This window comes from Dipodomys ordii, unplaced genomic scaffold (genome assembly GCF_000151885.1).
Source record: "Dipodomys ordii isolate 6190 unplaced genomic scaffold, Dord_2.0 Scaffold2, whole genome shotgun sequence".
Classification (NCBI taxonomy): Eukaryota; Metazoa; Chordata; class Mammalia; order Rodentia; family Heteromyidae; genus Dipodomys; species Dipodomys ordii.
The window spans coordinates 21250596-21278158 of NW_012267218.1; the positions used below are offsets into that span (position 1 = coordinate 21250596).

The following is a 27563-nucleotide window of genomic DNA, read 5'->3' on the forward strand; positions in this document are numbered from 1 at the left end:
ACAGTGTTCTGAAGCATGCGACTTGAGAATAGCCAAATGAAGATACGCATGGTGCAAAGTGTAGCCAGGCACTGTGGCTCACATCTGTAATCTTAGTTACTCCGGAGGCTCAGATCTAAGGGTGGAGGTTCAAAGCCAACCCCGGCAGACAAATCCAAGAAACACTTATTTCCAACTAACCAGCAAAAAACTGAAAGTGAAGATGTGACTAAAATGGTAGAGTGCCAGCTTTAAGCAGAAAAATCTAAGTAACAGCCAAGGCCTGGAGCTCAAGCATGCATGTGTATGTGCGTGTGCACACACTGAGACATACACACTAAAAATAAAAGACATGGAAGGGAGGGTGAAGCTCCCTTCCTCCTAATCAGGGACTCAGGAAGCCTTGGTGTCCCAGGCTTGATGAGAATGCTTTTGATAGCCATGACTGAGTGAATCCTGGCCAAGTGATTGAACTCCATCTCTAGCCCAGGATCTTGAGGGTTGGGTTAGAGCTCTCATCTGCAGACACTGGTTGGTCTTTGGTGACTAGTTCTCATCCTGAAGCTGTCTAGGGCCATCTAAATCAGTTCAGTGGCATAACAACACATTACACAGTGTTTCCTCAGTACAAAGGCACATGAGTAAGCCCCACTCACTGAGAGAACCTGGGGTATTGGAGGAGACTGCTGGACTGTTAGGGTTCAGGTTTACAGAGGGGTCAGTTGGAGAAAGGGCAAGGCCAACTCCAAGTCTAAGAACTTTTCCCTTGCAGCTTAGAGCTCTGCCCTCGCAAGGACTTTTGAAAGACTTCAGGGACACTGCTGGCTAGTTTGGGACTTTCACTTACTTGAAAAGAAGGAGTCAGTATGAAGGGGTCACCTGGAGGGTCACAGAGGTTGTGGTGGTGAAGATTTTAGCTCCTTGTGATTGCCCATCATTACCCAGAATCCACACGAGCAAAAATAAGATTTGTAAGAATAACTGTTTTCAGTTGCTGCAAAAGATAAACAGAAGCATCTGGGGGGTGTAAAAAGACAGTTTTTAATAGATCCTGACACATACAATTGCACATTTGGATGTTTCAAGGTCTCCTCCTCAGGATGGGGGCAGGTCTCACCCAGATCACAACAGGTAAGACACAGCACTTGGAGGGTTTTGTGGGTTATAGAGGAGTGAAAGACATCGTGGATGTCAAAGGCTTACCTTTTCCTGGGGAGACAAAGCAGAAGTGGTCAAAGCACCTGGAAGGGTCTAATCTCTGCCTCTGTCTCCCACCCACTGGCCAGTCCAGCTGGGCTGGGGCTTTATCAGTTTATATATTTCTTGCAGTAGGAAGCCTGCAGGGTGGCTCCCCGTATGGATCCAGGGGATCCTCTGGCAAGCAGAGGAGGATTGTGGTTAAGAGCATAGAGCCAGAGCCAACTGGCCGGTGTGTGAAGGTCAGCAATACTTGTTCCTAGCTTGGGCAGAATGCTTAACTCCTCCGTGCCTTCATTTCCATCTTTCCATCCGGTGTCTACTGGATGTGAATTTTGGCCATCACTGCCTTATTGTTTTATTTTTTCTTTGTTATCCTCATTTTGATTCTGAGTCCCTATTTCACCATTGTGGATAGAAATTCAACTTCAGGAAGCTCTCAGGGTCTAGTCTTCTGCAAGGGTTGACCTGTCAGGGAAGCTCTGTGGACACTAGGCCATTTGTCCTTGTCCATATTGATCACAGTGCATGTGACACAGTGCCTGCCCAGCTGGCCCACGGTGACTGCAGAAGTTCATCAAACCCCTCTGTTGGGTCTGTTCTGCCCACTGGTATCTGTTCTTGGCTGTTCCTAATCTTCTTTAAGCTCTTCCTGTTGGCACTGTTTCCCAAGGAATATACAATTTCAATGCAGAGTGGTCAGCCTTCATGTTGTCTGTTCCATTTGTCACGTGGGACAACCAATGCACCCAGGACACACGGCTTGGTAGTTGCCAGCCGTGACATGAGGCGAGGTCTCTTAATCTCCTGTCCCAGTTTGTCTCCTCCTCTGCTTTCCTCAACTTCTGTCTCTTCTGCCACTGCCTCCTACCTCGGAACTCTTTCCCTTTGATACTTCACAATGACCACGCACGTCCACTGCTTTGGCCCCCTGGCTCCCTTCCCCATGCCTGGAACCCCATTCTACTCCCAGCTTATCTTGTGGCTCTTGATGAGACCACCAGGGATAAGTCCCTGGTGGTCACAAGATACAGAAGGTGTCCCTACCCAGTGAAGGGCACAGCCCAGCAGCCCAGAGACGCCTAGAGCCAAGCCAGACTCAGACTTTATTTGCTTGTGCACAGCCCTGGCCACGATGCTTGTCCGCTGAGCTTTCCAGTCACTTCTTCTGTTTCACTGTTGTTGACTTGGCAAGACTTCTTTGTTCAAGCTTCTTTCCAGGTGAATCTCGGATGGCTTCTGAAATGTGAAAGAAACTGGTTTGAAAAGGAAGGGAGTGAGTGTGACTCCAGCCACGTGGCTGATGCTCACATTCAAATAATGCCATTTAAGACATTAGCTCTCATCTTGGCAGAACAGGGAATGTGGGTTATGGTCAGTCAGTGTTGGCGGGGAGCTTTGGTGGAGTGCTGGCTCAGTGATTAGCAAGGGTTGGATTTATTTATTTGTTTTAGTGTTGGTATTGAGGTTTGAACTCAGGGTCTCTCCCTCTCCCTTGGCTTTTTTGCTAAAGGCGGTGCTCTGCTACTTATGCCACACCTCCACCTCTTGCTTTTTGCTGGTTAACCAGAGATAAAAAGCTCATAGACTTTTCTGCCTAGGCTGGCTTCAAACTGTGATCCTTAGATCTCTGCCTCCTGAGTAATAAGAATTATAGGTGTGTGCCACTGGTGTCCAGCAAAGGTTGAATTTAAATAATTTTACAACATGCTTACCCTTTGACTCAGCTTGGGTATACCCCACCAAGTTTGTTTTAGAAGAATACAAGTGTAAATACCCTTTAGCAAGGATGTTTGTGACAATAATTTGTATTGGCAAAATATGTAAATTCAACTATTATAATACTTTAAACCTCATGAAAGTGGGATTAAGTTATGAGATTGCTATCCTATGAAATAACATGCTACAGTTAAAAAAAAAACACAACAGAGAGGAATCTAGACATAGGCCAGGCACCCATGGGTGCCCATTTACAGACCCAGACCTCTCAGGAGCAGTGGTCTAGTGTGGTGGGTGACATTCTAAAACTACAGAGACCTGAGGTCAAGGATCATCTTGGAGGGCTTCGCTTCTCTACATCTCTTCCATCATCAGTGAGGCAGTACTGACAAGGGCACAGTGGGAGTCAGATCCCACGCCTGCCTGGTGAACAGTGCATGCTGGGCACACAGTTCAGACTCTGTAGACAGTACTGTCATTTCTACTCTCACCATCTTCATTTTCCCTCCCTCCTGCCTGAGTCACAACCTAACTAGCTCCTTCCCTACTCAAAAGCAGAGCAAATACCTGTGGCTTCCCAGAGCACAATTCTGGCTCACACTTCACCCTTGTGATTCCTTTGTCCTCTTGTCCATTCTACCCAGCTTGGTATATTCAGCAGAAATGTTACCACCCACTCCCCAGTGATGCCTCTTCCGGACCACAATGGCACCTGGCATGCACTGCCATTGTTCCTCTCACCTGTCAGGGTCTGAGCATTTTCCCCTTGTTACACATCTGGGTGGGGCTGGAGCTCCTCTGGTCTCAGTCCCAGCCTCGATCCCAGTGGCCAGAAGCATATGCTGAGGCTCAAGCCATGCTACGTGAGTGAACTGTGGAGGAGAAGGCAGGAGGCTGGTGGTGCTGTCCTTGCAGCTAGTGGCTTCTAACTCTCAGAATGCAGATGAGATGATCCCAGGGCCTCCCACTCACCCAGCCGGGTCCCTTAGAGAGAGCAGGAAAGGCCAGGGCTCACCTGAAGTCCACTATGCCTTTCTTCTCATCCAGCTTCTTTATCAACTCTCTGACTTGGTAACGGTTTATAGGGACCTTGTTTTGCTAAGGAAGTGGATGGAGTATGTTCCAGAGCTCTCTGCTGCCCCAGTTCCAGTGACTCCCCACCCCCATAAAAACCTTGTTCTTTTTGGGACCATGGTGGCTCACAGGGCACTGTACTAGCATACAGAGGGGCTCTCAAGACTCTCAGAGGATCTCCCTTTCTGGGGAGCAATTAAGGGGAAGATCAGGGCCCAGGGTAGTCCCTGGGGAGTAGATGGAACTCTCTTTTACAGCATCTAAAGGCCATCCATGCTCCTCCTAGCCAGTTCTGGCCAGCCAGACCTCTCCACCATGGGCCTGGGTACCAGTGTCTTCCCATCTCTGTCTGGGCCTCAGGCTGCTCTCACTACAGACCAAGCCTATGGGCCTATGGAGTGCAGGATTTCAGGCCACATGGTAGAACCAAAGTAGAAATGTTGGAGATGTTGGGTATGGTTGCCTTCTTCACTTAGGAGAAAGGCCTAAGGCAAAAAGTGGGTGGCATGTGCCACCATACCTAGCAATGTGTGATTGGGAGCCTCAGGCCATATGATATAGAGAATAGCTTCATCTGGGGGCTGAAGGCCTGGGGTCCCCTCTGGGTCTAGATAAATGAGGTAAATGCCTGCAGTCGATCCCAGGGAGCTTTATGAAGTTCACACATGCTTTTCTGCTCCTCCTCCATGCCTGCAGCCACCAGTAACCAGCACACCTGTACCAGAGCTTTCCGGAACTCGCCCACAGGCATTGTCGTTGATCCTGTAGGATTCAAGCTCTTGAGGAACTCCAAAACTGTGATTTTCTGCTCATCTGCATAGCTCTGAGGAGAAGCAGGAGACACCAGGAGCCATTGTGGCCTTATCACAGCTACCACACCTCCCCTCCCATTCCCCAAAGGGCAGCCCAAGCTCCAGGGCCCAGCAAGGCTGAGAGGAATGGAAAAAGGCAACTCAGTGACTTGAAGCCCCATAGGTTAGAGCTGCTGTAGAGCAAGGACCTTGCACGGGTGCGATGGAGGTCAAGATGATGGACCTTGTGTTTCCAGAAGCTTCACCTACTCCATCTATCCATTGACTTAATAGATGGAAGATGATGCTGTTAAGGTAGCATTAAGGGTGTAGGGTCAGTAGTCATCCCATGTCCCATTTGGTTTGGAGACTTCCTCTGTTAGGACTAGTACAAGTACAGATGGGGCAATGGTGGGCTGGGGTGGGGGCTGTTGTTGTTGGCTCAGAAATCACAGATTAAACCATAGCCACCAAGTGTGATGGGTTGAACCAACTCTAGGCACTCTTAGGATTTTTCCATTTACCACAAATGCACATATGGAGAAGCTCTTTGTTTGACAACTTTAAAGATAATATTTCATTGTTTTCTTCTTAAAAACAGTGCTCATATTGGAAGACAATTTTAGATTAGCCAAAAGAAGAAAATGAAAAATAACCCATAAATCCACCCCACCATCTTGGATTTATCTGTATCTATCAATCTGCCTACTGTTCCTACTGTTTTACAAAATGCTCTGTAGTATCACATTTTGAACATCTTTCCAATGTCATTAATATTATTTTGGGTCCTTCTGAAATATTTTTTTTTGCTTCTCTTCCTGTCCTACTCCAGAAACCTCAGTCCTTCCAGATGAATGGACATTCCTGTAATGCCCAACTCCTGGATTATGTCCTCAGTTCTTGGTCCCCTGCTTGTCTTTCCCACATCTCCTTTTCCAGAATGCACTATTTCCCGCCATACGGGGAGACCTTCTAAACCTACAATTCCAGGTGTGCAGCTTTAACAGCCATTGGCCATCCCACCAGCACCTCAATCTAGCCCATCCAAAAAGAATCTCATTCAGTCTGATTCCCACACTATTACCCACTACTGTGGAGAATCCCATGGGGGACCCTGTTACATTGGATTGTACAGACACCCCGGGAAAGGCTAAGTAGATGACTAGAATCCAAATGCCAGCTTCCTCCAGGACTCCCTGGAAACTCTGAGAGGAAGGCTGGAGCTCACCTGGATCAGTTTCATAGGATTTGTCCACTTCAAGAAGGTTTTCCTGGTGGAGATCCCTTGCATTGTGTTGTGCACCACATCCAGTTGGGGGTGGATGGCACATACCCCATCCAGTATTCGAATGAACTGTTCAGTTACCAGCACATTCTGCAGCAAGGAGAGAAACAGAGAGAGAGGCCCATGATGAGAGAGCTGCTATTGTGCTACCATCTCACCAACCACATGGTTCTCCTCTCCTGCCCACACCAAGTGCAGGAACGTTTTTCTTTGCTCGTTTGTTCTGCAGACCTGCTTCAGAAGTGCTGTTTTAGACCCTGTGACTTGGCTGTTAGGTTTACTCAGTGATTTGGATCAGATATTTTCAATGAGTGCCCATGGTTTGTGACACACTGCCGGTTCAGCTCTGCTTAAAAGCCTGCATTTAGCAGGCAAGATACATCTCTGGAGTTGAGAAAATGGTTCTTAAATACCCAGAATGTCCAAATCTACCTGAGTGTTATTCTTAGAGAAGGCGATCCTGTCATAACTCAAAACGATGAATGGGGACTTCCTTTTGGAAGTGCTTTCAGAGCTGGTTTTTATAGGCTACAGGTGGGGAGGTATGTTTTCTGGGACAGAATGCCTCTGCCAGTTTGATCCATCTGTATCATTCCTTTAGATGGGGTTCTGAGTATCCTTCACTTTTTCAAAGAATTAAACGCATGCTTTATGGACTGAAAACTGTAGATATCCTGGTCCTCGTAGCATTTCCAAAGCAGAAACTCTGGTACTGGTTAGTAGAAGTATGGCAGTGTAGCTGACAAAACAGAAGGAAAGGTCTGGGCTAGGGTTTGGATGTGCTTTCCCCTCCTCCCCCTCTAGATCCATTTGTTGGACGCTTAGTGCCCTGGATGATGATGATGATGGTGGTGGTGGTGGTGGTGGTGGTGGTGGTGGTGGTGTTCGTGGTGGTGGTGGTGGTGGTGGTGGTGGTGGTGATTAGTGCAAACTGAGGAAGTTCTCGCGGGAACTCATGAGAAGGCGTGGTTATAAAGGAGCAAGCGTGGGTGCTTCCGGTCTCATGGTTCTTTCCCTCCCGTGAATACTTCCGCCCCCGTGCCTGGTGGTGATGGGTGCCGTCCCGGGCCCTCGACAGAACCCGTGCCATGCTCTTGAGGTGTTTGGTCCCCAAAACTGTGAGCTACACAAGATATTTGTTTACTTTTAATTAATTTGTTTTTCCCCTGGCGGCGCTGGGCGTGAAGGCCGCACCCCGTGCGCCTCACTCCGCTCCAGGCGGATGCTTCGCCCGCTGGAGCCACATTGCCGCCGCGGGGTTTTGGATGGTGGGGTAGACATAAGAGACTCTCAGATTGGTCTTCCGGGGCTGGCTTCAAACTGAAGTCGCCCGAGTAGGTAAGATTTCAGGTGTAAGCCACCAGGGCCTGGCTCAAAACCCTCGAATTTACGAAAGAAATACCAGCCTTAGGTATTTTTTACAGCAAAGAAAACAGATGAACACACGTTAAGCCATGTTATTTGTTATAGTGAGCTAGTGTAGAGGCTGTGTGGGCACAGCTCGGAGGTTTGTGTGCTCTCCAGACTGTAAATGGCACCTTCCTCTTTCTCCTTTGTCTTTCTCTCCCTCCCTCCCTCCCTCCCTCCCTCCCTCCCTCCCTTCCTTCCTTCCTTCCTTCCTTCCTTCCTTCCTTCCTTCCTTCCTTCCTTCCTCTCTCTCACTTTCTCTCTCTGTTTCTCCTCCCTGCCCTTTCTCTTCTTTCTTCTGGTACCATTTGTAATGTACCCCAAAAGCTGAAGCTCAAGTGGTAGAGCAGAACCTGGGTCTACACCTTCCAACCTGCCAGTGGGTGAGGGGCAATGGCAATGTTGGACCTGTGGCTGAGACTCAAGTAACATCCTGGTTGTAAAGGCACAGCTGTGGTATGAGGGCAGACAGAGTATGGAAGGATCAGGGAGGAAGGAATGAAGGAACACAGTGAAAGGAAAGCAGCTATGCTTTTAAGTTGTGACCAATAAAAATGCAGATTTTACTAATTATTTCTAAGTCGTGTGGCTTTAAATATTCAATATATCATCACTTAGTACGTGATAAGGCAATCATCTCACAAAACACCACCCTGAAAGGCATTTAAAAATGACTATAGCCTTGTTATTCTTTTTCTGTGGTATTAGGGATTGAACCCAGGAGCATAGCCCTTACTGTCTTACTATGCCCTGGCTGACCTTGTACTCCTGATGCTACTGCCTCCATTTCTTGAGTAGCTGAGATTACAGCTGTGCATCACCATACCTGGTTTACCATTATAGAGCTCTCAAATAGGAGACAAAGCTCTGGAGTTATTCTTTTGTTTCTCAGTTGCTATGGAAAGTTACCTAACCTCTGTGTTTTAGTTTCCTCATAGGTAAAAAGAGAAAATGAGAAAAAGTAGTTGTTATGTCTAGAATTTTACTTCTTATCCAAAAGAAGTAGAAGTCCTAACCCCAAGTAGCTGTAAATGTGACCTTATTTGGAAATTAGTTTTTTTTTCTTTTTTTTTTCTTTTTGTCAGTCCTGGGGCTTGAACTCTGGGCCTGGGTGCTGTCCCTCAGCTCTTCAGCTCAAGGCGAGTGCTCTACCACTTGAGCCAAAGCACCACTTCTGATTTTTCTGGTAGTTTATTGGAGATAAGAGTCTCATGGTCTTTCCTTCCCCGGCTGGCTTTGAACTGTGATCCTCAGATGTCAGCCCCCAGAGTAGCTAGGATGACAGGCCTGAGCCACCAGTGCCTGGCTTTGGGAATTAGGTTTTTGAACCAGATAAATAAGGTATAATGAGGTCCCTAACCCAAGATGATTGTACCCTTATAAAAAGAGGATTTAGAGGCCAGATATGGTATTTCACACTTGAAATCTCAGATACAGGAGGCAGATATAGGAGGGACATGGTCTGAAGTCACCCAGGGAAAAAATCTGGAGGCCTTTTTTTAAATTTTTATATTTTGGTTGGTTGTGGGGCTTGAACTCTAGGTCTGGGCGCTGTCCCTGAGCTCTGTAGCTCAAGGCAAGTGCTCTACCACTTAAGCCACAGCACCACTTCCTGTTTTCTACTGGTCTCATGGACTTTCCTTGCCTGGGCTGGCTTTAAACCTTGATCCTCAGATCTCAGCCTTCTGAGTAGCTAGGATTACAGGTGTGAGCCACCAGCACCGGGCTTGGAGACCTTATTTAAAAAAAATAAACTAGGGGCTGGGAATGTGGCTTAGTGGTAGAGTGCTTGCCTAGCATGCATGAAGCCCTGGGTTTGATTCCTCAGTACCACATAGAAGCTAGAAGTGGCACTGTGGCTCAAGTGGTAGAGTGCTAGCCTTGAGCAAAAGAAGCTCAGGGACAGTGCCAAGGCCCTGAATTCAAGCCCCAGGACTGGCATAAGTAAATATAAATAAATAAAGCCAGGTGCCAGGGATTCACCCTCTAATCCTAGCTTCTAAGGAGCTGAGATTTAAAATTTTTTAAATTGTTATTACAAAAGTGACGTACAGAAATGTAACAGTTACATAGGTCAGGTAAAGAAGACGTTTGTTTTTGAACAATGGGAGCTGAGATCTTGACTAAAGATTGTGGTTCAATAGCAGCCTGGAAAGAAAACTCTGTATTAATCACCAAAAAGCTGTAGCTTAAGTGGTAGAGTGCTAACCTGGAGCAAAAACGCTAAGGTACAACACCCAGGTCCTTAGTTCAAGCCCCAGGACCAGCACAAAACAACAACAAAAATTCCCCAAAGCATTAAGGATTGGGGGTGAGGCTCAAGCATTAGAGTGCTTGCCTAACCAACATGAGGCCTTGAGTTTAAATCCCAGTGCTTTTTTTTTTTTTTTTGTAAAAAGGAATTTTGAGTTGGGTGCTGGTGGCTTATACCTGTAATCCAAGCTACTTAGGAGGCTCAGATCTGAGGATCATAGTTAGAAGTGGGTAAGAAAGTCCAAATAACCATCAAAAAACGAGACATGGCACAATGGCTCAAAGTGATAAAATGCTAGCTTTGAGCAAAAAAGCTCAGGGACAGCGCTTAAGCCCTGAGTTCAAGCCCCATGACCAACAAAAGAAAAAAAAAGGAAATTTTTGGTGGAGAAGACATGCACACAGGAGAAAGCCAAGAAAAGTAAAGGGACAAGCCAAAGAACACCAGGGTCTGCCAGCTACCACCTGAAGCTAGGAGAGAAGTGGAGAATGAATTTCCCCTTGCTGGCAGCCCCCTCAAAAGGAACTGGTCTGCCTGATGCCTTGGTCTTGGATGCCCGGGCTGCACCTCCAAGGAACAATGCATTTTTATTGCTTAAGCCTCAGTCCTAGGACAGAACATAGTTTTCTCCCTACTTGCTACAGTAGCATTAAAAGAGCTGGGATTTTAAATCTGCTTAGAGACAAAGACCATCAAATGGCAGACAAGTATAGACTATTGTTAGTATCAGCCATTGCTGCTCTGAGGATTCAGGTTAGAGCCCCTTGCAGGAGTCCGAAGTAACCTAGCTGGGTTTCCTCCTCCAAATACTGTTCTGAATGCAACAGGCCAAGTTATATAATAAAAATACCTTTGTTGTCTGCTATAAATTCCTGTGATTATGGAACATTGTATGATCCAGTCCATTCAGTAGTAAACCAATGATATTTTGGAGCTCTTCTACCTTTTCTTTTGGCTCTCAGGTTTATGTGTTGGGTTCCCAAATCTGGTCATTTATTTCACTGTGATGTTACTGACACAATGGCTATTCCTTCAGAAAGGACCCTTCTGGAGATGGTAGTAATACCAAAAGGAGAGTCTTTTTGTTTTATACTTCTGTGAGGGCTACGGGAATTGAGCCATTGGAGCTGGTGGCATGAAAGCATGCCTAGTAGAAACAGCTACCATTTGATTACTCACAGCAATGTCCAGCTCTTCCATCTTGGATTTGAGGTTTTTCTTGATGGACATGATAAGTACAACTGCTCCTTCCATACTCATAGGGTTCAAGAAAAGCTATGGGAAGAGAGGCAGGACAGGAGGGGGCTGAGATGAGGCAGGAGAGACTGGTTTAAGGCAGGGCTTCTATTTCGTCCCATCAAATCACAACCCACTATCTCCTTTCTAGACTTTTCTATCAGTACCTGTTTCCCTGTCCATCTGCTTGTCCACCCATTTGTCTCATTACTCATCCACCCACCCATCCATCTCCTTTCTCATCCATATCTGTCCATCCATCCACTTACCCATTCACCCATCCTTTCTCTTGTCTTACTCACTACCCCTCCATGTACTCTGTCATCCCTCCATCCCTCCCCTTTTCACCTGTCTCACCCACCCACCCAATTCATGTCTCCTCCCATCCATCTGTCCATCCATCCATCCATCCATCCATCCATCCATCCTCTGTCCATCTCACTTCTCATCCATCTCACTCCTATCTCCCTTCCTATCCATTCATTCATTAACCCACCAGCTTCCCCATCTCCTTTCCTGTTCATCCACTCACCCACCCATCCACCCACCCATCCATCCATCCATCCATCCTCTGTCTGTCCATCTCACTTCTTATCTATCTCACTCCTATCTCCCTTCCCATCCATTCATTCATTCACCCACCAACTTCCCTATCTCCTTTCCTGTTCATCCACCCACCCACCCATCCACCCACCCATCCATCCATCCATCCATCCTCTGTCTGTCCATCTCACTTCTTATCTATCTCACTCCTATCTCCCTTCCTATCCATTCATTCACTCACCCACCAACTTCCCCATCTCCTTTCCTGTTCATCAACCCATCCACCCATCCACCCATCCATCCATCCATCCATCCATCCATCCATCCATCCATCCATCCATCCATCCATCCATCCATCCAGTATTGGTTGGAGGCTTGCCATGTGCCAGCCACTGGCCTAAGCACCAAGAGAGGCACAAGCAGACATGACAGGTTTTCTGCTTTCAAGTAAGGTAACACAGTAGTTGCGTTGGGAAGAAAAGTAAGTAAGCAGATGGTATCAGATGTGATATGAGAGCGGTGACAGAGGTACACAGGTTTACTGTAGGAATGAGGAAAGGAGCATGAAGCACCAGGGAGGGGATCCTTGAGCTAAGCCTTGTTGGACAGATACTTCTGAAGAAATGAGAGAATCCAGGAGGAATAAGATTCATCAAAGGAAAAAAAATGGGCAGGCAAGTACAAAGGAGTAAAGATATGAAACCATATGAGGTGTTTGGCATAGCACATGTTTTGTAAGCAGGCCCCAGAGCTAGGGTTAGCTGCACAGACCTTGTCACTTGGGACATTATTGTCATGGTTCTGGGAGCCATCACAGCATGGATAGAGGTGAAGAGTAGAGCACATGGAGCTAGTAGCTCTGCTTACTTGCTGCCTGACCTTGCATTTAATTCCCTGACCACTTTGTACCTATCACTGTGGTAGAGCTGCTCTGAGGTCCAGTGTTACATCTCAGATGGAGCATTCAGACTTGGGCCTGGTGCATAGTATGTGATCAGTAAATGGGGGTTATTGTTACCAGAGCCTTCACTTGTGGGTTTAGGAAGAAGGCTGAAAGATCCATTGAGCATTTACTATGAATAGATGTTTCCCAGATTCTGGTGCAGTCTAGGGAAAAAAGGTCAGTGTAGGCTGTGCCCTGGAAGAGCTTCCAGTTTTTGCAGATTCACTTCTCCGAAATGTTTCTAGTTTTCAAGATAAGGAAAGGGCATGGCCTGGGGCTGAATAAATAAAATAAAATAATAAATAGATACTCCCTGTGGCAAAGCCAAGTGTCCTTATCTGTGACCAAACTAATAAGTTTTGATCTCTACTTCCCTCTTCCAATTTTCAAACACTTAAAAATTAGAATTTATTACCTATAGCCTATGGAGAAATTAGGAAAAAAGTTCCAAAATGTTTGAACCAGAGATAACCCTGTTGCCACTTGTCTAAGGCATCTTAGGCTTTTAAAGTTCAGGTTCTGCTGGATGCTTATGCCTGTAATCCTAGCTCTTTATTTAGGATGCCGAGATTTGAGGATGGAGTTTGGACGCCATCCCAGCCAGGAAAGTGTGAGAATCTCTAATTAACCAACAAAAGCCAGAAAGGTGTGGCTCAAATGGTAGAGTGCCAGCCTTAAGCAGCAAAAACTAAGGGATAGCTTGCTGCTCCTGAATTCATGCCTCAGGACTGGCACACACACACACACACACAAACATGAAATGAAACAACAACAACAAAACAGATTCTCAAAACAATCCTTGTCTTCATTAGGCCCTGAAGTTAGTCACCTCTCTGAGTTATACCTGGCTCTAATCCATGTAGCTGGGACTTCAGCTTTGTCATTAAATGGCCAGTCTGGTTGTTCTCCCTGCATCACACAGATCCTAGCTTCCTCTTGTTCCTTAACAGCTCTGGCTTTAGTTCTTTAGAATTGCAGGTTCATCCTGTTTTCTCATACTCCTTCCTTCAATACAAGGACCTCCATATCTGGCATCCTCCCAGAATTTCCACACCTTGAGTGAGTTGGAATGGCTTTGTAAAGGCAGGTATCACTGGCTGCCCTCTGCCTCTTACTAGTTGTGTGGTCTCAGTTGTCTCATCTAATGGGTGGAGCTGACGGAGCCCCTTTTGTTAGGCTGGGCTGTGAGTGATGATGTGGCATAGCTCAGGTTGATGCAGTGTGCGGCTCATGATAGCCCCAGAGAGAGGAGCTGGTAACAGAAGGCCTCCTCCTGCATCTGTTTTCAAACTGCCCAGCAGTATCCATGTTGTAAGTAAAAATGAACCATGAATCCATCTATCCGTTCACTTAACCCAGATTCATTGGCATCTACTATGTGCCCACCACTTTACTAGCATAAAGCTAGACAATTTGCAATCACTTAGATGAAGGCAGCAGATTTTGCAGGGAGAGTGAGCTCAGTTCTAGGAGCTGCAGGAGGCCATAGGGCTGAGGACCTGCTGTGCACTGAGCTCTGCAGCAGAGCAGAAGTTCAAGCAGGCCCGGGAGTGGCGTGTGGGAGGAAGGGGAGGAAAGAGGACAGGGAGGCCTTCACTGGCAAACCATAGGGAGCTTTTAGAGGCTGGGGAGGCACACAAGACCAGAGGATTAGATTTGAGTAACATTGAGTCATTGAGGTCTAAGCTAGAAGGTAAGAGATTGAAGGTGGCATGGAGGGGAGTAGAAATCAGTTCTGTGTGCTTAACATACCATGACCTCAGTGTGAAGAAAAGGCTGTGGGAGACCCAGGTGGGACAGGAAGGAACAGCCCTGAGGTGATATTGATACATTGATTCATAGCACAAAGGGGCAGAAGATGCACATACAGGAAGTATAAGATGGAGGACCCAACAGTTCTCTCCAACATTGTCCAGCCTTGCCACCCTGCTGCCCTCATTACTCTCCCCACCCCTTCTTGTGGCCTTCCCAGCCCAAAAGTACCTTCAGCACTTGGAGGGTTTCATTGAGTTCTAGGCCCCTGCTGATCCTAGTGGCCCCTTCATTATTGATGTTGTTACTGCTGACATCCAAGTAGCAAAGGCAGGAATTGATTTTGAGGACTTCCCCTAGGGCTAGGGCCCCTTCATTCCCAAGGCCATTCATGGAGAGATCCAGTGTCTTCAGGGTCACATTAGTCTCCAGGGAAGGGAAGAGTATCATGATCAAGGTTGTGTAAGTCTCACCCAGACAAGTACTCACCTTCTATCCCCTGCTGGCATTCATTGGTCCCCTAGAGCCCAGTGGTCCCTTGGAGAGGCAGATTTGCTCCATCACTTCAGATCCCTCCCAGCTGGAGTTAAGAGTCTCAAGCACTCTTGAGACTTGTCCCATATGGGTTCTGGTTTCTCCACTCCTTAAGTATACTTCCTCTTGAAGGATCCCCAAACATGTCACCTAGCCCTCAGCAGGTAGAAATATATATAAATGCACATGCAGGAATTATGGCAGGGAGCCAACAACTCAGAAGCATTTGGTGAGGGCTCAGGATGCCTTCACAATGGTTTCTATGGGGAAGAGATTCAAGATGGCAGGAGGGCAGGGCCTGGCTGACCTCACTTGGGCTTATCACACCACTCTCAGGGAGTCTTACCCGGAGACCGTTGCACAAGGCTATAGCTCCCTGTGTGTGGAAGTGATTCCAGCTTAGATCCAGCGACTGGAGCCCTACATTGAAGCCTGGGATGGAGGAAGGGCTCAGCTTAGCATCCTTTATATCCCAAAGAACCTAGCATCAGAGTTAACAGAGCCATGGTGTTGAGGCCTAAGAGCAATCAGTGGGCATGGAAAGCAGAACACTCAGGAGATAACTTTCTCAGTTATTTAGACACAAAATTACAAGAGGATCCCCAATGCTGGGAAAGACAAAGTAAAATATCCATAGTCTTCTATTATTTAGACACAAAATTACAAGAGGATCCCCAATGCTGGGAAAGACAAAGTAAAATATCCATAGTCTTCTATTATAAGTGCAAAATACATTGGTATCATCTATTTGGCCAATGTTAATAGGATCATAGATACTTTCCCATTAAGATAGCCCATCATACACCTTTAAGAAGACAGAACAGAATATGGAAGGGTTATATACTTGGATCAAAGAAAACTTACCTATAAGTATTCATTAATAAAGATAAGTTTGTGACTCACAGTGGAAGGGCAAAGCATACCACCATGTTCATAATTGGAACATTCAGAACTACATGCACATAAAGGTACAAGAAGCCCCCTTTCCTCTTCCTTTGGCTGGTCCCTTCCCCCATGGAAACCTACCTAGCATTTGTCCCAGTTGTTCTCCTCCTATATCAGAGAAGTCGTTGTGACTGAGAGCCAATGTCTTAATTCGGTAATTGGACTAAAGGAACAAATGGTAGAGTTTTATTTCATTTTTAAAATTTATTTTTGTTGATGTGGGGCTTGAACTCAAGGCCTGGGTTCTGTCCCTGAGTTTTTTTGCTCAAAGCTCTACCACTTTGAGCCACAGCTCCACTTCTGGTTTTTAGGTGGTTAATTGGAGATAAGAGTCTCATGGCCTTTCCTGCCCTGGACTTGCTTTGAACCACGATCCTCAGATCTTAGACTCTTGAGTAGCTAGGATTACAGGCAAGAGCTACCAGCGCCTGGCTAAGAGTATTATTTTAATTTAATTCATTAATCAATTTATTAATTTTTTGGTTTTTGGAGACAAGGCTTCATTGTGTAGCTCAGCTTGGCCTTGAACTCAAGATCTTTCTGCCTCACATTTTTGAGTACTGAGATTATAAGTGTATACTACCACACCTTGCAAGAGAGTTATTTTTTTTGTCTTCAGACTGAAATTTTCTCATTTCAGGGCAGTATGATGGAGGTTCTAGGTACCAAAACCTGTTTGTTTGTTTAACTATCAATGGCCTGGGAGAATTCAGTGCTATCCTAAAAGCTCTACCACTTGCTACAGCTTTTACTGGGGTGGGAAGTGCTAAAACATTCATCAGCTCCCTAAACCATGCAAATGGCTTTGTTTCACTATGCCTAGAGCAGTTCTTCCTGGTCTCCCAGGCACATTCCCACATTGCTCACCTGCACCCAAGCTCCTTACCGACATGGCTTGGCATAAGAGTACTGCAGAGTCTTCCTTGAAGTTATTTCCTGTAGTGAGTGTTCTGTATTAGCAATGAACTTTAGACCCTGACCCCCTTGCCCTCCCATATTGTAGCCCTGCCATCCTTGCCCTTTCAGAACAATTGGGCATACAAAGATGACAAGCATTTACAGCAAATATGTAGACATGAGGAAATGGGAGAACTTGTGTTTACTATCTGCTTTATGTCTCCTTGAGTATGAATATCTGTAGCTTATAAAGAGTACCTAACACTTTCCAGGTGTGGTGTGAGGCACAGGCTGGCTTGGGTATAAATGTGAGACCCTGTCTCAAAAATAACCAAAGAGGCCAGGTGCTTGTGGTTCACACCTGTATTCTAGCTACTGAGGAGGCTGATATCTGAGGATTGCACTTTGAAGCCAGCCTGAGCAAGAAAGTCTGTGACATTCTTAACCTTTATTTAACCACCAAAAAGCCAGGAATAGAGTTATGGCTCAAGTGGTAGAGGACTAGCCTTGAGCAAAAAAGCTCAGGGAGAATACCCAGCCCCTGAGTTAAAGCCCCAGGACTAGCACACATATAAAAAGCCAGGGCATGGCTAAAGTGGTAGGTAGGTCCTCTTCTTGGATCTCCAAGAAGATGACATTTGAATGGAGGCATGAATGGAGTGAGCCATCCAAGCTAGCCTGGTAGGGATCTGAAGGTGGAGACATTTAAACAGAGGGAAGGGTGCTGTGAAGCACATCAGAGAAGCTTTGTCAGGAAAGCAGGAAGCTAGTGTGGCTAGGAGGAAGAAGGATGAAAGAAGCTGGCCTGCCTGAACTAGACTTTGGGATTCTCTCTGTTCTTCTCCTCTTCCTTTATTCCCAGTGCACTCTCCCTCTCCTTCCATGGGCTCACCTGAAAGCTTCAGTTTTGAGAGTGAAGAGGTATTTCCCTGGAGGAAATCTGAGATGATCTTAGCCCCTTCCAATCCAATCTTATTGTTGGAAATATTCTAAAAGAAAAAAAATCATGTTTATATATGCAAGAATTGCACCAAAGGGCCCTCCCTAACTAGTGAGGTCAGAGGGAGGGGGACTTTCAGAGGGAGTATAGCATGAGGGTGGGACAGAAGACTAGGGTGAAAGGATTAGGATTAGTGCAAAGGATGACAGACAGAGGAAACCTGGTCCCTGCTTCCCTCTAGACTTCCCAGCAGGTCTCAGTTTTCCTCTGAAGTTACTTCAATAACTCCATTTCCTCAGTTTACCCTGTCTATTTCAGATGAGACTGTTTTTTTTTTGTTTTGAAACAAGGCAGCTTCATTTGAAGAATTTGCCATGAAGCAAATAAAAAAATTAGTTTGAAGTAAATAATCAGCATAAATTCCATTCATTGATCCACAGATTATGAATCATTTCACTAAAAAGAAGGCTACCCATGGACAGAATATTTTTAGGCCAATGGGACAGACTTTGTATAGCCTAGCCATTATGGTCTTACTTGCTTTTTTTCCCCCTCTTTCTTTTCAGTCCTGGGCCTTGAACTCAGGGCCTGGGCACTGTCCCTGAGCTTCTTTTGCTGAAGGCTAGCACTCTACTACTTGAGCCACAGCACCACAACCAGCTTTTTCTGTTTATGTGGTGCTGAGGAATCAAACCCAGGGCTTTATACATGCAAGGCAAACACTCTATCACTAAGCCACGTTCCCAGCCCAACTGAGTTTTTATTTGTTTTGTTTTTTCTCAAGGTTAGCATTCTACTGCTTTGAGCTACAGTGCCACTTCTGGTTTTCTGGTGGTTAGTTTGAGATAAGAGTCTCATGGACTTTGCTGGCATTGAACTGCAGTCCTCAGATCTCAGCCTCCTAAGTAGCTAGGATTACAGGTATGACCAAATGGTGCCCAGGTCAGGTTGTTTTTATTTTATGTTGGCAAAATACATACATAATTTCCCAGCCTAACCAGTTTTAGATGTATAAGATTCCTATTGTACAGCTATCACCACCACCTGTCACCAGGCATATTCTGTTTGATGAAATTGTTTCATGCAACTATGCAGAGGCAAACATCCATTTACAGACTTCTAAAGTTCAGACAGAAATGATGTTAAATTTCCTTCCAGAGAACACAGTCCCCCTCCAGCTTCTGATGCATATTCCTTCTCTGAGCAGTCATGTCAGACAGAAGGTGGCCTGATTCTAGGCAGGGGCATCTGGCTTAGTTTGGGTGACTTCTGAATTGTGTATGTGTTAGGAGCCCATGGAGCATGGCACAGTACCAATTCTTGGAGATAGTAGTTCTCTTGCAGCATTTCCACCAAGCTCAGAACACCCTCTTCTGTGATGCAGTTATATTCCAGTTCCAGCTTGATGATGGTTGTGTTGGACTTCAGCCACCATAAGGCAGGGGCGGGAGAGGAGAGAGGAGAAAAACACAGAAAGGATTGGTGACCTAATGGTTTCTAGTCTTCCACTTGGCCCCTCTCTTGCATTCCATATGAGAGGGTGTTATGGTTCAAAAGTGGATTGTCCCCCAAGGGTTCATGTTTCAGAGGCTTTTTCCCCTGTGTGGTGATGTGAAGGGGGGGAACATTAAAAGGTGGGGCCTAGTGAAAGTTACTGGCTCTTCCCCTTCTCTCGCTGGCTTCCTGTCTTGTCATACATCGTTCCAGCATGGTGATGCTGCTTGCCACAGACCTTCCCTAGAGCCAAGCTGATGTCTGAGCCATGCTCTTGAACCTACTGTGCCAAATAAAATCTCCTTTTTCAAAAGTAAAACTAGCAAGCCTCAGGTGTTTCATTATAGCAATGGAAAAATGGACTAATGTAGAAGGCATAGAGATGCAGACTAGGAATTCTGAGGAGTGGAGAGGACAGGTGAAAATAACACAAATGAGCAATGTCACTGAGTTTTGCTAGAAACTGGAAGAATTCAGATAAGGGTTATTAGTTCTATTAGAGGAATAAAAGGTGAGCAAGTGGACAAGGATGAGCCAAACATTCTTTAAAATAATGCCCCCTCCCCCCAGAGAGAAGACTACTACCTACTGTGAGCTTAAGGGTAATGTGGTGTGCTTCTTAAAGAAACTGAAATATGAAGATGTTTGCAAGGAGCTCCTTTGAACTGTTTGTTTTTTCATCTTTTCTTCCAGTTTGGTCTTAGCCTTATCTGATACTCTTTTCATAGGAGCCACCCTCAGGGCTGTGTGGAAGGATCTGGACTTAGTGGGGTAGGCCAAATTCATTCATTCTCAAGGACAAGGAAGATGTCCCCATTGCCTTGAAGACTGGGTACTGCTTATCAATATTTAGCACACAAGTTGTTACCAAATAGTGCTATGTATAATATATGTGTGTGTGTGTGTGTGTGTGCATATGTGTGTGTGTATATATATATATATATATAAAGAATGAGCATGTGGGGGAAAAACAACCCCTGACATTGCCCATAAATGTTGTTCCATGCCAAGTAAGAGCCTGGACACCTCAAATGAACACCATTTATCATATGCCTTGAGGAATCACTGTCAAATATGTTCTGACTGTGATTACTTTCCAGCCAAAATCAGAAGGGCACATTACAAGACTTTTGAATGGTGCCATTCATTTCCCAATTGGATAAATTTCAAAGCACAGCATTAATTCCTTACTCATCTCCTCAGACTTCTGCATCATTGGACTCAGCTGCATCCACCTTCTTGGCCCTTGTCTTTCATGACTCTACCTAGCTTCTGCTCCCTCTCCATCAGTGCTTTACCTTCCTAAATGAATAGTGCTGTACTCACATATAATTGTTAAATTCTCTGTGATGAAAGCCAGGTTTTTTGTATGCACTCAATTATAATTATAAAAGCTATGATAAATTCAAGTTCAGGTGGTTGTTTGGCCATGCCATGCCAAGTGATAACATTATTCTTGCAGAATTTTACAATGTGGTCTTTGAAAATCATAATTATTGCAAAAGGCAGACATTGAATGGAAAGGCTCAGTAGCAGACCTATTTATAGCAAAGGCAAGCTTTGAAATAGAGGCCAGGTTTGCATTTTGTACTGTGCTCTGAATTTAAATTTTGGGCCTAATTCCTAAGCCAGCCACTTTTCAAGGATGGCACCTTACATCCTGAGTGCAAAAAAAGCACAGACTTTAAGACTTTAAGGGCTACCTAACAGCTCTTCCCAAGAACTACAGGGATAAAGCAACTAGCAGCTGAGCAGAGCCCAGGGTTTAAAGGTTGTGTATAAAGGTTGATGTTTAAGTTCCAAAGGAAAGGCCTTGCCACCTTGACAAACCTCTGTGTCCTCCTCTCTCCCTCCCTCCCCCTTCCCCTGCATGCTCACCACCAGGGCTATAGCAATGGCCTTGGTACCCTTGGGGCCCAGCCCATGGTGGTTGAGATTCATGTGGGGCTCTTCCATGTTGCGTAAGAAGTAGGAGGCAGGCACAACACCCATCAGTTTGCAGGCCTCCAGGTATAGCTCCTTCTGTCCAGTGGTGTAGTACCTCTCTGTATCTGTGGAGAAACACACATGAAACCTTTGCCTTATTTCTCTAGCCCCAGGCAATGTCTAATTTTGACTAGACTCCCCACTTTCAGATATCTATCCCTGTGCAGGCTAGCTCGAAGCCAACTCTAGGCCCAAAGTCAGCCTATTGTTGGAGAGGGAGACTTCAACTCCAGATAGCCCCAAATGGATATCTCACTTTTGGTTATAGGGAGGAGGACTGGGATTTTAGGCCCCTGGACTTTCTAGGAGAGGTGAACAGTGTATTTTACCCAAACTTCTCAGACTGGCCCTATCCAGTGAGTGGTCACCAGAGATATATAAAGACTCATTCCCCTGCCCACCTTGGAACAATCCTGAAAGGAATCAGCTTTTGATGGTTCAGGGCATTCCCCATTTCAATTTTAGTTTCACTACCACCATTAAAATATGAGCCATGACGTAGGTACAGTAGCTCAAGCCTGTAATCCTAGCTATTAGGAGGCAGAGATTGGAAGATAGCAGTTTTGAGGCCAGTTTGGCCTCAAAAGTTTGAGAGACTATTTCAACCAAAGGCTGTGCACAATAGTGCGTGCTTGTGATCTCTTATGACACAGGGAAGCACAAGTAGTCAGATCTTAGCCGAGGCATAAAGCAAGATTCTTAAATCTTGGGCCTGATTCTTAAATCTTGGTTATTTTCAAATAACCGAGGCAAAAAGGAGTTTGAGGCATGGTTCAAGTGGCAAAATGCTTGCTTTGCAAGCACAAGGACCAAATTGGATTTCCAGTATCACTATATGTATATATGCCATGAATAAAACTTTGACAACATTTTGAGTTGGGTCAATTAGAAGAAGGCCCAAGTAGGATAGAAGGTCAACTCAAAATGGCAAATCAACACAAGTCAGAAAGACCTTGGAACTCATGAGAAACAAGCAGCTTTGTTCCTGAATGGGCTTTTTCCATCCGCCATCCCTGATGACAAGTGTAGCTCCTGATTACATAGCTGATCAGTGATAACAAGCTCGCAGAAGTATAGACTTCATCTTCATTCCAACCCTTGGGCCCTTTGTTCCTTAGACCATCTTGGCTCATGGGCAATAGGCACAGTTCTCCTTGCTTCTCCCATACAATGATGCCCTCATTAGGCAAGTCTACTTGGTGGCAGGGCCTCCTCTGTCCAGCTGGCATTTAATCTGCATTTGATTTTCCTATGGGCCTTTGGCCAACCCACCCCAGGCATTTCTAAGGCAGACAATGGAGCTCTGTTGGGGAATGGACAGCTTCCCAGGGAAGCTCCTGGGAAGGAGCTAGAATGGCTGCCTCGCAGGTCTCCCAGTCTCCATACTATTGACATTTTGAGCTAGAGTCTTTACTGTAAGGGGCTGTCCTATACATTGCAGGATTTTTAGTAGGATTTCCTGGCCTGCACACACCATTTGCCAGTAACGTCCAGGCCTAGCTTGCCAAATGTCCCCTAGCTGCACAGTTGTTTCTGGGTAAGAAAATCACTGTTGTTCAGGAAACAGCCTGTGGTTGGGTGAGCAAATCCTGCTTCTATCTCCCTCATGTGGATTCCCCATCCGCTCACTGCTCTTTCCAGGAAGCCCTTCCGGCCCTGTTCTAGCAGCTTGGCACCAGCATAGGGACACTAGAAAGTAGAACAAATTAGGCTCCAGTGTCTGCTTGGGATAGAACTTACTTTTTTTTTTCTCTAGATGTAGGGCTTGAACTCAGAGCCTAGGTACTGTCCCTGAGCTATTTTGCTTAAGGCTAGCACTTTCAGCCACAGCTCTGCTTCTGGTTTTCTGGTGGTTAGAGATAAGAGTCTCACAGACTTTCCTGCCCAGGTTGCCTTTGAACCATGATGTTCGATCTTGGCCTCCTACGTAGCTAGGATTATAGGCATGAGCCACCAATACTCAGTGGGACAGAACTTTTGCTAAGAAATTCAGTCATTAGGAAGTGGTGCTGTGGCTCAAGCGGTAGAGTGCTTGCCTTGAGCTGAAGAGCACAGAGACAGTGCCCAAGCCCAGAGTTCAAGCCCCAAGACCGACAAAAAAAAAAAGAAAAGAAAAAAATTCAGTCATTAGAGCTTTCCTATGGGTCAGAGAAGGGAAGGCAATTTTGTCTCTTGGATTTTTCAGCCCAGGCTGGCTTCAAACTGGGATGCTCAGATATCAGCCTCCTGATTATAGGAATGAGCTAAGATTATAGGAATGAGCCACCAGCACCTGGTTCATAGGGAAACATTTAATGGCCAGAAACTCATTTGCATCTTGGTTCTGCTTTCAACAAGCTGATGTGGGAGACAGGCCATAGCCTGGCACAGCATCTGCTCTCTCCTGGCCAGCCTGGAGGAGGTGCTGTAGAACTAAACATAGCTTTTCTGCACTATCCCACATGTAGGGTGGTCCGTTCTGCAGAGCCAGCTTTCTCCAGCCACCCTCTCCTCAAATACCCACCTCACCTTCAATCTCCAGATCTGTTTCTGAGTCCTCCTGGGTTGTTTTCTCTTTCTCGACATTGGAGGGTGCTTCGGCTTCACAGTAGAGCATGTCATCACTGCTGTGAGTTGCTAACTCTGTTGTGTCATCTGCAAGAAAAAAAAAACATCTCCTTGGCTTCTGTTGGAAGGGGGAAGGGTCACTGCTCCTCCTGGCCTCCCAGGTCCTGGCTGTAGCTTTTGTCCCTGCAGCATCGAATGTCAACCTCACATGCTGCTAGGTATCTCCCGTTCTAGCAAGCCTTCCTTCTAACAAGCAGCACAGTGCTGCCTTGGGACTGAATAGTTGTTGGTAAGATCCTGGGATACTTCTAAGTGTCCCCTGGGCACTGGTTGCTCCTGCCCCATTCCTTGTTGGGATGGTCTTGGTGAACTCCCTGTTCACACATGTCCCCTTTCATTTGCTTGAGTGGTTTTAACTGCCCACTCTTACAGATGAAAGGATGTGACCGAACACCTATCTTGCTTATTGCCAGATGCAAATAGTGCTGGGGAGTGAAAGAGAAGGGGAAAGGGCTGGGCAGGTGGTGACTGGGGTTAACTGTGAAGTAAAGTAGGATCTGTTGCAGGCAATAGAAGACAATTTTTGATTTCTAAGAATTTCACCTAGCTTCTTCCAATCCTATATTGTTTCTATGAGTAGGCAAAGAGGGCTTGAGTAGATAGATTCTCTGGCTTGAAGTTGCTGGGTTTTTTTTTGTGAAAATACTGTACAGAGGGGTTACAATTACATGGGCAAGATAGTGAGTACATTTCTTATCAAGCATTGCAGCCTCCTCCTTTGTTTACCCTTCCCATCCCTTCCCATCCTCCCTCCCCCCCCCAATCCTCCTCCACCCCAAGTTGTAAAGTTGGTTTTTGACATGACAACTTGTACTTCTCATTGTTGCAACAGGTCCACCTGTATCCTTATTTAAACGACTTGTTTTTCCCCTTCCCCTCCACAAATTATACCGACATCAAATACAGTGAAAGCAGGGGGAGGGACATACAAAGCAACAAAGAAATAATCTTATAATTGCGTTAGAAACAAATGCATGAAAGAAAAATGAAGTTGCTGTTATTAACTACTCTAGTCTGGTTTTTGAGGTGCTGGTGGGAGGAGCAGCTCTTAAGACTTGCTCGTGTTTTGCCCACAGGGCCACTGATCTGGGACCAGGGGTGGGTTCCTGAAAGCTGCTCACAAGGCTCAAAGCTCAATCTTCCATAATCCCTAGGATTCTAGTGGCATCAGGCAGTCATGCTGTGCTTCTCAGCCTACTCATCAGTTTGGCTGGGTATTTGAAGTTTTGACCACCCAGGTTCTAGGATGGTAGGGTGCCTAATAGTACCATAAAGACAGACCTGTATCTCTGTTGGTCCTTGTTCATAGACCTGGGCTCCCATTTTTATTTCTCACTGTGTGAGACAAGGTTTGTGTAACACATGACATGACTAGTGGAGGCCTGATGGTCAGAAGACTTAAAGCAGCTTCTGAGCTGTAAACTGCTGCCTAAGACCTTGAAAAAAAAGTCAAACAAGTTTAGAATAACATTTTCTAAATTAGTGTAATGCTGATAAATGTTCAACAATTGTCCCTCTTGCAAAGACACACATATCCTGACTTACAGTGTCAGCCAATTCATGTGGTGTAAATATTCCCAACATGGCTGCCTTCTAACTATGAATATGACATCAGCCAGCCCACAGAATAGAAATGATGGTTGGCTAGAGCCAATATGAACCAGCTTCAATGCAGCATCCTGTCTCACTGTCAACCCTCAAGCCCAAGCCAGTATAACACAACATCCCAATTCTAGAAGGAACTAGGCAGAGAGAAAAAGTGCTTTGGGAGAATCTGTGTCATCATCAGGTGCTATTTCCCACAGCCCAGGAGGGCCCAGGGATTGGAGACAGAATGCCTTTTCACCTTGTGTCTTGGACTCAAGAGATTCCTCCTCATCCATGCTGCCAGGACTCTAGAAGGCTGATGCCAGCTTCTTGCCACCTTGAGACTGCTTCCCTAAGCAGCACACTTTTCCATTCAGCTTTGTCTTAAACTATGTATATTGCTCTGGCAGAGGCAAGTTCCAGGGGAGCTTGCACCTAACTTTTCATCCCAGAAAGCCTGGAGGACAGCAAGCTTGGGTGGGAATTGGACATGCATGGGTTTGATCCGTACTCTGTCTGGGAGAGATAGCTACAGTCCCAGCTCATCAGGGAGAATGGTATAGTTCTACACATAGGAACCCTGTCAAAAAGATGCCCACCCACCCCGTGACTTTGTGATGTAGGAGCTGCTTTCAATGCATCTTCAACGTTCCGTGACCTCACGCAACCATTGTGATCCATGTGGGTAGACCTGGCAACGACAGAGGCCTCTCCGTGTCTTTTGTGGTCATCTTTTCTCATATGTCCACTGGGGCCAAGCCCAGGCTTGGCTGTGAGTGCTCAGGTGCTGTGGGGAGGCCTCTCAGTGACAGCGTATTTCCCTCTGATCAGGATCAAACTCAAGGCCCTTAATCAGGTGACTGTGAAGAGCCGCCATCATGTTCTTCTCTCAAGATGGCTGTGCTTCGGGTACGAAGTATTTCAGTGATGGGTGAAGTCAGTTTTCTTCCACCCAGCTCTTCTTCCTTTTTTCTTTCCCCTTTGGAAGAGCATCCTCAACCTTGGAGCAGAAGATCAAAAGCAAAGCATGAGAAACTTATGATCTGTCGTGACAGTTCGTTGCAGCCAAAGCTTTGTTCAATCCAAACTACTGGGCTGCCTAACTTGAAACCACTCAGCCGTCACTCTTATACTCTGCTGGGTTTACAAGTTGTGGAACTGAAGTTCGGTTGCACTTTGCTGTTAAGAGAATCTGGAGGCGTTTCTGTTCCATCTGTGTAAGTTTTCAACACATCAACCGTCAGGTGAGTGAGTGGGAGAGCTTAGGGTGGGAGGGAGATGAAAAATCCCTGTTGCCATTTAGAAGACTGGGGCAGACCTAGAAATGTGTGTAAGAGAGACATAGTTAGAACCATGAACCAAAAGAAATATGTAGTTGGGTGTGGTGCTGCACACTTGTCATTCTAGCTACTCAGGAGGTAGGGGCGGGATGATTGTACCAGTTCAGGAGAAAGCACGAAACCCTATCTTAAAAATAAAGTGAAATGACTGGCAGAGTGGTTCAAATAGTTGAGCATGAGTCTATGAAGCTCCAGACCTTGAGTTCAAACCCCAGTATCATGCCTCCCTTCAAATGTGTGCACCTGAAATATTATTCCTTTCAGCATTTGTGCTGAGAGATACTTATAGAACATCTACGAGGTTACAAGGTACAAAGAATATTGGAGGGTCAGGGATTACAGACACAATTAAGATAGGGACTTTTCAAGGGTTGTGTAATACAAGGTAGAAATTGACATGGTTAGGATCATGGGAAAATATTTTTGGCAGAGGTTCTGTTCACTGAGCTAATTTGGGCTCCTCTCAATCAGCACAGCAGCACTGTGGTCAGCTCCAAGGTTGATCAGAAAGGCCAAGTTCCAGAGATCCACAGTGTATCTGGTTGGTGTAGAGGACAAGAAAGCATCATTGAGGGACCCAATCTTTAGGGTCTTTCTCTACCGAGAGTCTGTTTTGCTGCTTTCCTATCGCTCCCCCCTCCCCCCGTCCTGGGGCTTGAATTCAAGGCGGCGGCGTGGGCACTGCCCCTGAGCCTCTTTGTGTTCAAGGCTAGTTCTCTACCATTTGAGCGACAGTGCCACTTCTGGGTTTTTTTGTGTGTAGTTTATTGGAGATAAAGAGTCTCATGGACTTTCCTACATAGGCTGGCTTCAAACCATGATTCTCAGATCTCAGCCTTCTGAGTAGCTAGGATTACAGGCATGAGCCACCAGTGCTGGGATTTCTTTTGCTTTTAAATAAACTTGAAGTTCCCTTGGTGGGAAGAAATTTGACCGTCTCCTGAGCTTCCAGAGCATCTGCCTCACTCTTTTCCATTTCCAGTGTGTCCTTAGATCCAGGCTAGCAGTGCCTCTGTCCATTACCATTAGAGTCCCTCCCTCCTAAGTCTCTGA

The 27563-nt window shown here is 45.9% G+C and overlaps 1 protein-coding gene across 1 annotated transcript; it reads right to left on the reverse strand.

Moving 5' to 3' along the window:
* Nucleotides 1-854: 854 nt before the first annotated feature.
* Lrrc74a (leucine rich repeat containing 74A) lies at nucleotides 855-25666 on the reverse strand. The gene is made up of 16 exons (XM_013013500.1): nucleotides 25573-25666; nucleotides 25430-25480; nucleotides 23485-23610; nucleotides 20869-21041; nucleotides 18811-18918; nucleotides 17449-17545; nucleotides 16546-16595; nucleotides 15741-15822; nucleotides 15061-15146; nucleotides 14412-14606; nucleotides 10886-10981; nucleotides 5989-6135; nucleotides 4685-4792; nucleotides 3911-3993; nucleotides 1183-1188; nucleotides 855-858 (listed from the first exon to the last, which is right to left on the reverse strand). The coding sequence occupies exons 1-16, from the start codon at nucleotides 25664-25666 to the stop codon at nucleotides 855-857; spliced, it is 1506 nt and encodes a 501-aa protein (XP_012868954.1).
* Between the last annotated feature and the right edge of the window lie 1897 nt (nucleotides 25667-27563).

What these genes read in the sequence shown, in the direction of transcription:
- Lrrc74a (XM_013013500.1), bottom strand. Translation starts at nt 25,666, where the DNA reads ATGCATGTCCAATTCCCACCCAAGCTTGCTGTCCTCCAGGCTTTCTGG. An exon ending in ACTACTATCTCCAAGAATTG is followed by an intron (nt 17,546 to 18,810) that starts GTACTGTGCCAT and finishes TTTTTCTTTTAG; the next exon opens with AATATTTCCAACAATAAGAT. An exon ending in ATCCTATGAAACTGATCCAG is followed by an intron (nt 4,793 to 5,988) that starts GTGAGCTCCAGC and finishes GCTTCTCCTCAG; the next exon opens with AGCTATGCAGATGAGCAGAA.